The sequence below is a fragment of the Onychostruthus taczanowskii genome, unplaced genomic scaffold (assembly GCF_017590055.1).
Source record: "Onychostruthus taczanowskii isolate IOZ18803 unplaced genomic scaffold, ASM1759005v1 scaffold58, whole genome shotgun sequence".
In the NCBI taxonomy this organism is placed as follows: Eukaryota; Metazoa; Chordata; class Aves; order Passeriformes; family Passeridae; genus Onychostruthus; species Onychostruthus taczanowskii.
This window is the reverse complement of record NW_024503457.1, coordinates 8599322-8611730: the sequence shown is the minus strand read 5'-3', so window position 1 is coordinate 8611730 and position 12409 is coordinate 8599322. Positions and strand designations below refer to the sequence as shown.

The 12409-nt window shown below is 42.5% G+C and overlaps 1 protein-coding gene across 2 annotated transcripts in view; it reads left to right on the top strand.

Annotated features, from left to right (window-relative positions):
• The first annotated feature begins 1106 nt into the window (after window positions 1-1106).
• Window positions 1107-12409, top strand: part of EIF5B (eukaryotic translation initiation factor 5B) — a 35984-nt gene continuing 24681 nt past the window's right edge. For both annotated transcript variants that reach the window (XM_041418012.1, XM_041418011.1), the window contains exon 1: window positions 1107-1244. In XM_041418012.1, coding sequence (XP_041273946.1) covers window positions 1210-1244 — 35 coding nt within the window. In that variant the 5' untranslated portion in view covers window positions 1107-1209. The remainder of the gene's footprint in view (window positions 1245-12409) is intronic.

Sequence of the window (12409 nt, the reverse complement as noted above, 5' to 3'; positions counted from 1 at the left end):
AAGTAAGAAGTCAGCATGCTAGGGAGCGAAGTGATACGGAGGGGTGATCCTGAGGCTGAAAGGTGCAGTGAACTGTGAGCCTTGCTCCGTCGACCGAAGGAGTTACTGTGGCAGGGTGATGACAACAACAGGACACGAGCAACTCTCAAAGCCTATTAAATAAATACATGAAATGATGCCTGTGCTGCCTGTGAGCGTTGTTATTTCTGCTCCATCTTGCTTTGCTCCGGAGGAAGGTGGCCACAAGAAGGTGAGGTCGCACCTGAGAGCCCTCCGCCCCAGTACGTGGTGCTCGCTGTCTCCGAGCGTCGGCCCGCTCCTCCTGCCCCGCAGCAGCCGGAGCCGCGCTCTGCTGCTCCCTGGGCTCCTGAGAGGGGAGTGGGAGGGAAAGCTTTGTACACCGAGAAAATCTGGCAGCGGGGAGGGAATTACGGTACTTTAAATGCCTCCCACTCCTGGAGCTCCATTAGGCCACTGCCATAAACTCAGTGCTGCCTCCTAGGCCCCCCCGCTAGGTACAAGGCCAGTCACCTCAGGGGACATGGTGCACTGGGTACACTTCGCCTACAAGGCAGGCGGGGCGGTGCTGCGGGTGACGGACCAGCAGAGCCCCGTGGAGGGCTGGGGGAGGTGTCCTGGGCATGTCCCCCACCAAAATGACTTCCCGGTCACTGTACTACTGCCCTGCTCCGTGAAAACTTCCCCCTTAGCCTCTTCATTCCCCCACTTTGGCTTAGCTATCTCGTTTGCCTCCAGGTAAAACTTTGCAAAGGTGCTTATTTTGGCTATCAGTCAGGTTTCGTGGCCAAACGGGCCACAATCCTGCCAGGACGTCCTGAGGCCTCTGGAAAGGCAGGAGGGCTGGAGGGAAACTACAGATTGGGGGCATCATTTAGACATTTCCCGGGGCTGCCTGGGGACCAGGAGGGAAGCTACAAGATTCGGGGCGTCACTTAGACGTTTTCCAGGGGCTGTCCAAAGCGAGGCGAGCAAAGCCGGTTTCACGAGGCCGCTCGGTCCCTGGAGCAGCCGAGAGCATCGGGCCCGTTCCCCCTCCGGCCGGCAGGAGGCGCTCGCGCGTGGAGGCCGGCGGCGCGGGTGGGGCGGGGCTGGCGCGTGCGCGGCGCGCGGCCGTGCCATATGCGCGGGGCGGCGCGCGGGGCGGCGCGCGGTCAGCGCTGAGGGGTCGCGCGCGCCGGTGCCGCCGCCATGGGCAAGAAGCAGAAGAACCGGAGCGAGGAGAGGTGAGGGATACAGGGAACCCCCTCCCATCCCCTCGTCTCGCCGCAGGGACCCCCGCGCCGGGCCGCCCGCGGCGGCGTGACACGGCCCACACGGCGCTGAGTCAGGCGCCGGGCCCGGCCGGGGCTCGCGGCCTCATCGCAGGCGGGGCGCGCCAGGCCCGGCTCGGCCTGACCGTGCGTGTGTTTGGCCGTGAAGGGGCAGGCAGCTCGATTTCCAGCTGAAAAATAGCTGCTTAGTGCAATTGAAGTGATTCAAATGTGGGTTTCTTAATTTTTTATCACTTACTGGGCGTTAGTGCTACAGATCGTGCTGTGACACTGATATCTGCGTGTTTCGTGCGCTTGCTTAATAAATGCAAATGTTGGATATTTTAGTGGTTGGTCGATAAGAGAGTCGCCTCTGTCGCTATATTCATATCGTCGTAGACAATGCCCCATCTATGAACTTTTTTGTGTGGAAGGGTTTCCTATAAAGGCAGCTGTATTAACCATATGGAATGCTGACCGAATGACGTTGTGTGTATATACGCTAGCAGGAGAGAATGTATTTTTACTTGTCACTATAAAGTAATAACACAAAGAAACAACCAGTTCAAAGAGTGTTTTTGGTTTTTAAAAGTGACAGGTAGTTAAATGAAAACTGATGCCTTGAAACGTGTATGAACCAGAAACTACAACATTTTTCCCTTGAGCCATGAAGTGTTTCTCCTCTGGAAGTTCTCCCATGACAGCTGTGTCACAAAATACTATTTCATCTCTAAGAACTTATTACTTAAGTACGTATTGATGCTTACTTAAGGCTATTACTCTGTATCAGGTTAGGGTATAAACTGTTTCCGTTTCACCGGTTCTTTCTGGGCAAGGAGTGTTTTCTCAGTGAGCTATTTTCCTCGTCTGTCTGTTTTTCCTGATGCCTTTTGCCTTGCCATGTGTGCTGCTTTTCAATGTCATTGTCAACTTTTTTCATGGGCTGTATTTCACAGGAATGGCTTGGGAGCAGCTCTGGTGAGGAGGTGAGTTGAGTGTGACTTGAGAAAGAAGAGTGAAGGGTTGGACATCTGTGCTCTGAAGGAAAGAAGACCTAGTGCCCGTCTTTGTACACAGTGTGGTAGATGCCAAATGCATGGAAAAGCCTTTGAGTACCAAAACTCTGCTTCTTGGGGCTCTTGCAGGGGAGTGGCTGGGAACACTTTGAGAGTCTTGGTACCTGCTGGATACTTTGTTCCCTCTGTGTATCTCTGCACATATTTCTCTGAGTAAATTACTGAACACAGGCCTCTGGTGTGCTGCACACAAAATGTTGTTTGTGTCTAAAAATGGAAGCTTACCTTAAAGGAAAGATCAAGAATTTCTTGTTAGAATAGTTGAAATCTTGAGAGCCCAGTTTTTATTACATCAGATCTTAATGTTGCAAAAAAAAAAGAAAGAATAATAGTGCAGTTACAGTAGTTGTGCTCCCTGTTGCCAAGTCCTAAGGTCAGTGGTTTCATCCTGGTGGTGAGCTGATACTGAGAGCTGTCAGCATCAGGTGTCCTTCACCGGGTGCCTGTGATTGCTCGTGGCTGTGGCTTCATCTTCCTCGCTCTAGGATCCGCTTGGGATCGTTTTTATGTGCTTGGTAATGCCACTTTGCTCTTCACTGGTTATTCCATGAAGCTCTGTGGTTAGCTCCACAGTGCATCCAAATAAGAGAAGGGCACTGTGTATTAAATACTATTTCTTTCTTGTTTGTTGCCCCTAAAACCAGTGTTCAGGTGTGCCTTTCTTTTAGCCAGCGTCTCTCTAGTTGTGGCCGTCCTGTGCCGAGTCTGCAGAAGCCATCTCTGTGTATCCCGTGTGCCTGTGCCTGCTGTGTCTTGTCTCTTCTCTTCCCAAGGCCACTGCTCCCGTACCAGGCCTGTATTTCTCGACACTGCATTATTGTTGTGGACTTGTGGTTATCTCATTCTGTGCAGAGACTGTTTGTCACTGATTCTATATGAAACTGCTTGCAGCATGCCCAGGTAAACAGAAGCAGAACCAAAGAGGCATAGGCACCTGGTTAGCTAGAGAAATTGCTGTCACAGCTGAATCAAGGAGCAGTTGCAGGAGGTCAAGAGTTCAGCCAAAGTAAGCCTTGACAGGCTTTAGTCCTCAGGTCTTGCCAATGCGGTACCGAGCTTAGTAATCGCTCCTAGCAGTGACAGTGCTGTCACAGGGCTGTGCAGTTGTATGGCAGGGAGAGGGATGATGTGGAAGAAGAATACAAGCAGGGATGTGTTTGAGAAAAGAGGACAGGATGGTTACAGTGGCTGTGTTTTGTAGCAGGGGCTTTGAGGGACGGAAGTGAGGATGGACCTGGAAGTCCAGTCATGTTTTGGAACAGGTGTTACCTGTTTCATTTTCTCGTGCTCTTGGTTCTAGGTGACATCCTCGTGAATGTCACGTTCCCTGAGAGGGAGGATGCACTGCATGTTTGCATCTGTGGCTTGAATTTGGAGTTCCAAAGTCCCCCATCAGTCTCCCCTCCATTTCCGGCAAAGTGAGAGAGGAATGGCACTGTGTAATCAAAGGATTCCAGTTGGATTGGCTTGCTGCGTCTTCAGTTGTGTGCCATATAGTGCTGTACTATTTATTCCCTCCTTTTCCCTTCTTTTTTCCCCCAGTTATGTTACAGGTACAATCCCTTATATCCTTTTTGGCTGTAGCTCCCAAAGCACGTGCCAGCTCATGGGCACAACTTGTAGCGCAGAGGAAGCGTGTGGGAAGGTGCAGGTGGTCATGTTTATGTTGTGAGTATTTGAGAATTGATGTGGTGACAGGAAAGAGATTTTCTGCTCGACACACTGAAACAAATGATGTAAGGTACAAGTGATCTTCACTCTGCTTTTCTCCCTCAGCCCCATAGCTTTGACTTCTGTCGTGGAGCTTCCTCCTCCTCTGTTTGTGCTGAGTACGGCAGTGGTCACACCACTCGGTACGGATGTGCGGGGAAACGAGGCTGAGGATGAATTTTGTTGCTGCGTGCATAGACCATGTTTGTCATAAGACCCCGAGTGAGATGTTAGCTGTGATGAGCAGGAAAAGAATGAAAAAGGAAGACTGTAGCTTGTTATGAAAGCACTACAAATCTATACCATCAAATCTATACCATACCAGCACCTCTGTTATGCCCTTCTGGAACTCTGTTAGTGACTCCTGCTGCTGTGCATCTGCCAGTGAGGGACATATTTATCTAGAATGGTCCAATACATGGTGACTTTCTGGTGTGTTAGGTACTTCATAAAGGAGGAGAGTGTCTTGGGTAAAAATAGCTCCTAAGCCTGAATAGGGGAGTTGCTTTAATTGTTTCCTCTTCAAAATTTTTGTGTTTGTGGTGATCACTCATTTCCAAATGAAATTTCATGGCAAATATTTCAATAAAAATATGAGAGATCTGAGTTTTCAAGCTTTTCTCATTGAAGAGCAAGTTCTCTGATGTATAGTCTAGCTCCTTTAGGGAGGAGTGTTATGCTTTGATTCTTTGATATGGTTGTAATGGCAGAAAGTATGTCAAGGTTCTATCCTACTGTCTGTGGAATTTAGGTAGGAATTTTTTTAATGTTTGTGAAGAAAGGCTGTTATAAACTACAGAACTCTGCTTTGAATCTGAGCCTCAAATTGCTGCTGTAGACTTGCTAGTGAGTGTGCTATGTACTCTGTGTTACAGATTATTGCTTGCCTAGAATATGGATTTTTCCCTTTGAAGGTGCTAGCTTTTCATGTGTTTGTTCTCTTCTCCCAGCTTTAAGTCACCTTCTTTTTCTCTTAGTAGTTTTTCTTAGCTTCCAGTAGGTAGTATTTAGCTGTGTTTATTCTTCTGCCCTTTAATAATGTGACCTGTTGCCTAGGCATTCCACTCTGATCATTCATGCTTATTGCTTTGGAAATTACAGGTGCTGGCTGTGATTCTGCAGCCAAGAGTGAACACAGCTGCTAAAATAAGATTTAGAGTGCTCTTACTGATGCTGTGTATTGCTTTTTATCTAGTCAGTCTACTAGTCAGTCTGGTTCCTTTTCTCTTGGTGTGTTAAGTAAAATCTTCTCAGTGTTGTGTAGGAAAGTTCTGTGAAGGTTAGAACAGAGTTTGGAAACATTCTGTACACCAGAATGTCATTGTAAGTTATCTGCTTCTCAAAAATATTTCCACAAGGAAAGGTTTCTGCAGCTCCATCAAGGACAATAGCTGATAAACCCTTGAAATCCCTGTTTTTCCAATCTCATCTGGAAGATGGAAGATTTTGTACTGAAAGATGGAGTAAAATAATGCAAAAAAATTTCACCATTATAGAAATTTGTTGTGCTGTTCTATGCAAATGTATATTTCTGTTCCCCCCAAACTTACAGTTTTTCATATTTACAAGAAAATTATAGATACTTGTTGGATTTTATTTTAAAGCAAAGCATCGTTGTAAAAAGTCTATAAGGATCATGTAATATTTGCAGTAAGGGCAGCATAAACCAAAAAACACTGCATTACACTAGGGAGGTTGTAAAAAGCAGCTTTTCTTGTAGGAGTCTTTATTCTTTTCGTTACCTTCATGGTGCCATCTAAATGTCATCTCTAAAACTACTGTTCATGAAAAGTATGACAACAGTACAGTGCAGGCCATCAGAACTGCAGAACCTGTTGTTTCAGTTCTCTGAAGACTTCTGAAAGCCTGAAACATGCTTCTTTAAATGCATGCTGTAAGAAATATTGGTGTTAATTACAGTTCATGTAGGTGGGCATCATTTGCTCTTCAGGATTATGGCCAATGTAAAGTGTGGTTCTGAAGTTGTTTTAAATGGTGTTTTTGTGATGTATTTTGATTTTATACAGTGAGATATGTAGGATATGGAAGTTGTGAGACACTGAACTTGGTGGTAGTTTCTGTTGTGTTTGCACTTTTTTAAACAAAAGAAAGCCCAAAAGAACTTGTTTAGGGAAGACTGAATACTAGTTTTCTACTTAGTATTGCATATTCTGTGCTTTTAGTCGTCTTATTCTCTTGAGATGTAAACACATAAACTGAACCATGAAGAGAAGCTTTTTATCTTGAAGTTTTGCTGTATCTTTGTTTAAATGGGAATTTTAGGTTGTGGGGTTGTGGTTTGTGCTTTTTTTTTTCCTTTGGTGTTTTTTTTCTTCCTTTTTTGGTTGATTGCTCGTTTGGTTTGGTGTTTTTTCTTTTTTTAATCTGGGTTATGTAAAGAAGACTTCTTATATTTCTGGACTCTGTTTGGGTTGAAGGTGTAGTTCTGTCAGAAGGTTGTGCTTAGCTGATAGTTATGCCACTCTTTTTCCCCAGCCGAACTTGAAAGAGAAGGCATGACTCTTTAATATTAATAATGGAATCATTGTCTTGGGAGCTTGGATGAAAAGCAATTATGCTTTTAGTCAGATTTTACTTCCTTGCTCTCTCATGTAATCAGGTAGCTTCACCAGCTTCCTTCATCTCTGAAAAATCATAAAGGTGTAGTTCCAAGTAAAACTCATTTCAGTTGACTGCTGGGCATTTCAAGCCCTGTGGTGTTACTCCTGCTGTCTCCAGCTGCCAGCTGTACCTGCTTCCATTGCAGTGCATGCAGTGCTTATGGGCCCACAGTACAAACCAGGTGTGTGTTTTCATCTGCTGCCCAAAAAGGGTTTTCTGCATGGACTTGTGGCCACAGGGTTGCCTGAGCTGATAAGAGAGGAAAATGTGGCTGGGAATGGGCGAGGAAGTCAACTCTTCCCTCCCCTACAGTTTAGTTTGAGGAAAAGGCAAGAGGAAGGTGCCCTATTTCTGGGGCTGAGATTTTATTTTTATTCTTTAAGCAGCAGTGGTGGTTGCGTAGCTGGTACTCACATAGACACTCCTTCATTTTCTGGGCTGAGAAAGGAGCACAGTTCTTTCTTTCCTGAATTTCAGACTGTCTCAGTCATATGTAAGTTAAATGTTTTCAGTGGAGGAAAAAACAAAACCAAAAAAAGAAGCTTGTGGTGTTGATGTACTTTGATAGGCCAAAATGAGAAAAAGGCTAGGGCTTTGTTTTCATGTTTTGAATAGCCTTGCTGAGCCAGCAGATGCCTGCATTTCTCATTTCATAATCCACTTAAAGAACAAGTTGGTGATGTGGGGTTTTGAACAATTAAATGATTACTTCCAAAATGGCTCATGTTTTGGCACTGTTTAAACCAGTTGCGCTAGAAGAACTTGAACTAGCATTCTGCCTTTCAAACAATCTTAATACTGCAGGTGAAAACAACTACAAGTGTGTCATTGAGCATTGGTAACTTGCTGGTTTTGGGTAATCTTTTATTTAGAAATGTATCTTTTACCTGGGTTTACGACTCACTTATGTGGAGGATGGATAAGGTGCTCTAGGGAAACAATGATAAAGATCTGTCTAGAGGTATTAGTTTTACTTGGTCTAAAACTACTGCAAAACCAAACACGTGGAAAGAGATGGTTCAGCTTCTCTTCAGTCTTTTTGAAGGTCAAGGACTTTTCTTTTCTTAAGCAAAGAAAATTACTTAATGGCAGTGACGTTCTTTTGAAGGTGGTTAGAAGAGCTGGTGTAATGTAACTGATGAAATATCTCCAAGGTTGCCTCAGCAAAAATGAGTCTTCTGATTATGCAGGAATGTGGGCAGTGAGTTCAACAGTGATGCAACTTTCCTGCTGTGTCAACTTGCTGACTCTTTTGCCCCTTGCACACGAAATTTTAGTTTCTTTGTTTCAGTCTGCTTTTAATTGTACAGTGTTTTCTTATGTTTGAACTTCACCTTAAAAAAAGACAGCTGAAAACCAATCCTAAGTAAAAGATTTTTAGCATGATTTGAGTAAGCGTGTTCACTGTAAAGATGAAGGCAAACATAAGTAATCATATTTGTGTTGCTCAGTGCAATGGATCAAAAAGTGCTTGGAATTTTTTAGTCTGGTTTAGTTTGGTTTCAGCAGGACAGTGTTACCCTGTCAACTTTGATTGCAAAACTGGAAGCTGGATTTCCAGTAGTTCAGGGCTTGTCTCATTTTAAGGTGAATGCCTCAATTTATTTTCTGCAGTTTCATTTACCTAATTTCAGTAGAGTCAAATTGATATGAATGAAGGCAACTCAGCTCCTTTGTATAATCTGTTGCTCCGCTTGAATGGATTAGTAGTTTTTCTTTGCCCTTTATCTCTCTGCTGCCTAGTGAGGATGCCATCTCTGTCACGTGTAGCTGCGTGGTGCCTGTTTATAAGGAAGTTTTTACTCTGTTTGGGGATTTGTATTGTAGGTACTGTAATAAGCGTACTGCAAGTCCTAATTGTGTGTGGCTTTTAGAAAGCGTAGGAGGAAAACCTGCATGCTTGCTGGTGGTCTTGCTAATGTAATGAGCTTGTCTGTTATTAGAGAGTCTGTGAAGTGCTCTTGGTCAGGCTTTCCTTCACTAGAACCAGCAGGGAAAGCTGGAGGAGCTTGTTTGGCAAGGAAAGGCAATTATGCATTTTAGCTACAAAAGTTCACTGGGCAAAGAAAAAAGATAAAAGCTTATTAACTCTTATTTCAATAGCTGTAGTACTGTCTTCCTGCATTTGGCTGTGTTTTCCTGGGCAATGCTGAGGAAGTCTTTCACATTTCCATGCCTACATTTGTTTGTTAGAGAGATTCTCTTGTGGACAGTATCTGTCCTTAGTATGGCAGGTTTGCACTATGAAAATCCCCTAATGATGAATACATGAACTATGTCAGTACTTGAAGTAAGTTTTTAACCTTCCATGGAAGAGAGAAGTGGTAAATAGTTGAAGTGTACTTGTAACTGTTCTGATGTACTTTATTAGGGAGCATTGATAATTTTTTTTTATTTGAGAATTGTGGGTTTAAATCTTGATTTGGAGCATGACAGCTTCTGTTCCGGTGAGTGGTGCACTGATGAACACCTGTAATATTGTTGACTGAAAGAAGTGGTGGAACTTCAGAACTTAAAAATAAATCTTGCTAATTGTGAAAGTATTAGAAACTGTCAGCTTCACTGTGTGAGGGGGTTTTTAACCAAAATGGGAAAGCATGCCTGTAAAAGACTAGAGTCAACCCCAGAATGCAAAAAGTAGGATTAACGTTAGTTTCAGTATCTGTAAATCAGAGTTTGAATTAAGGTCAACTCTGGTATCCAGATGGCTTCCCGAGGGAATTTCTAGATTCTGGTTGTTGCAGGCTATTGCATCAGAAAAAGAGCTTCTTCCAAAACTCTGCTTGTTTCTCATGTTTAAAAAAAAAAACAAACACCCCCTCAAATAAAATAAACCCAACGCCTTAAGGTGTTTTTAGTATTTTTTGGCAGATGTGATGTATTAGCTGAGAGGTTGGTTGGTTTGTTTTTAAAGAGTGTTCCTAGTGTTTAATAATGTTTCCTTGCTGTAACAGCAAGAGAAACACAGCAGAGTTTTTGGGTTTTTTTCCTACAGACTGTGCATCTATCAGTCACAAGATTTTTTTTTCCCCTTTTCTGACTCAATAGCTTGCAACTGTGTGGGATCTTATAAATAGCAGAGCTACTGGATGTCTTTGGACATCTCACTGAGCAGCGGTAGGTGACAGCTCTTTTATTTCCTGGCTGTTTTAATCTTCACACTGAAAGAAATGTAATACTCTCTCTTATGGGCAGGATTTGGAATTGTAGCTTTATTTGTTGTTGAACATTTTTGTTTAACATGAGCAACTTAGGCTGTGTTTTGGGTATCAGTTTCTGTTACTGGCCTGATCTGATGCTTTGTTTGTGTGAGGTTACTGAACTTGTTTTGTTGCCTATGGCCATCTTCAAAGTCTCCAAGACTTGGGATGGTCTGGGGATATTTGATCCTAGCTTTGTACAGAATGCTGATTTAGCACAGCTTTTAACTTGTGACCCAGTGAATATTCAGGAATCTATCCTTTAGTGGCTTCTCCCGTGTAATACAGGTGTTCATTAGTCTGTGCAGACAACTTGTACTGAAACCCTTTTGGGAAACAGTAGAGTTCCTAATGGAACTTCTAGTGCATTAAGGTAAATATCTTTTCAGTATAAAGTATTAAATGTTTCCATGTGCTATTTTAAAGATTTACATTACTGTAATGTTGGTGAAATGGCAAAAGGCAGTGAAATTGTGTAGGGAAAATGATAAGCACTTACTTTTTCTTTAGAATTACATCGCTAATCAAAAAGAATTTTGTTTGATGTATGAAATATAGTGATCTCTGTGTACATGTTATTGATTACTGCACTCTCCTTTAATTGACATGACTTGTCTTTTCCCACTGCAGAGTTTTCCCCTGTCCTAGGCGAAGACCTCTGTGGAAAAATGTCTGCAGCCATTTTTTTGAAAACTGCCTGTTTAGGTTTGAGTGGAGTATACACACCTAATTCCTGCTGTAATTTAATGCATTGAAACACTGCTTTAGCAGTATCAAAAGTCTTTTTATATCTGGTAGCAAAAATAGAGGCTGAAATCCAAGTATGTGAATAACAGAGGTGGCTTAGGCTTCGCCTTGAAACAAAGACAAAGGAAAATCAGAGAAGTAACTCCATCTCTGCAGTGCAGTAGCACTTTGTTTTCCAGATCTCCTTGAGCCTCTTGTGTTGGGAAAATGTGAGGGTTTTTTCAAGTACCAAAGCATTATGGCTTGAATGGTCTAAGGCAGTGAGGCTGGGAAATCTGTTTATAAACTCTTAATGCAAAAGCAGTTTGAGGTCAAAATTGAAAACCTCATGAGCATTCCAGTCCTTTCAGGTTCCTGTATCAAGCCCTCTTAGGATTGGACCCTAGTAAAGGCTGAATGGAGAGCTTTTGGAGATCTTGGTGAAGGAGACTCCTGAAAGAATGTTTGGGTTTTTGAAATGTGTGTTTAGGGACTGGTTAAAAACCTTCACAAGGAAATGTTCCATGGTGTATGTAACAATGCCCATAGGAAGTGTGGTATGTGTTATGTGTCTAAGTGTAGTGGGTTCCTTATAAAAAGGAAAAAGAATCTCCCAGGAGTGGAGGGGAGCACCTTCTTAATTTTCTTTTCAGCTTTCTTATGAAATCCTAGTGGAATATTATTAGAGTTTTAAAAGCTAAGGAAATTCAAGATCAGTATGGGAATAAACTTACAGTAATGGAAATCAGTGTTTGAATTCCTTGGGTTTCCAATGATATTCTTACTTGTTAGTTCTTATGAATTATAACTGTATATATAATTGCATGCAGCCTTAATTTTACTTCTTACTTCACTGAGGCTCAAATACTTGAGGCTTGCTCTGTCACTTCTTAGTAAATGAAAGTGTAGAGGATTTTTTTGTTGGTTTGTTTGTTTGCTTGGTACTTATTTTTTGTTTTGGGGTTTTTTGTTTCTGGTTTTTGAGGTTTTTTTTTGTCATAAACCATTGACCATTTTTTCAGAAACTGAACCGTGAAAGACAGGTTTGGAAAGGCTTTTGTATTGAGGCTGCTGTTGTGACAGTTGGGCAATCTTTTATTATTATTATTATTATTATTATTATTCCTCCTAAACTGTTCTTGCTGGTGGATGTTAAATTTTAATGTCTGTCAAATAGCTTTTTCAGTGTTGGAGGTTTTTTTTTCCCCCCTAAAGAACTTTTCTTCTTCGAAGTTCGGTTAAAGTGAGTTGATTTAACAGCAAATAAAACCTTACCCTCTTAAAGCCTGTACCCTGGAAACATGAGATACCACTGACATCTTCTTTGCTTGTAGCAAAAAACCCATGTGTTTTATGGTTGGACATAACTTTCTGCTAAACTGCATTGTGAAAAATCAGCCTTGGTAATATCCATGTAAAACATGAGCTGTTTAAAGGCCTGGTGCTGTGGTATCTGAACAACCACATGGTTAAGATCCAAGTACAGCCTTGGAAGAAGTAGTAGTAGAGCATGTGTTTTGGTGTTTTCAATCTACTTCAAGCTTGGATATGACTCAGTCTCCTCCATTAACTCCTAGAGGAAAAGAAGGTAAGCAGGTGTAATAAACTTGATACTCAGCAAGTAATGCAAAAACAAGTTTGAGGGCCTGTGTGTAGGCCTGAATATAATGTAGTTAGCCTGACATTAGGGCTTTAATTCTAGGTATAGAAGTGAGTGGCATTTTTATTTCAGCTGTTCCCCCTGATATACAGCCAGTTAAACTGCTTCTAAAAACAGCACTTTCATTGCTGAAACATCAAATCA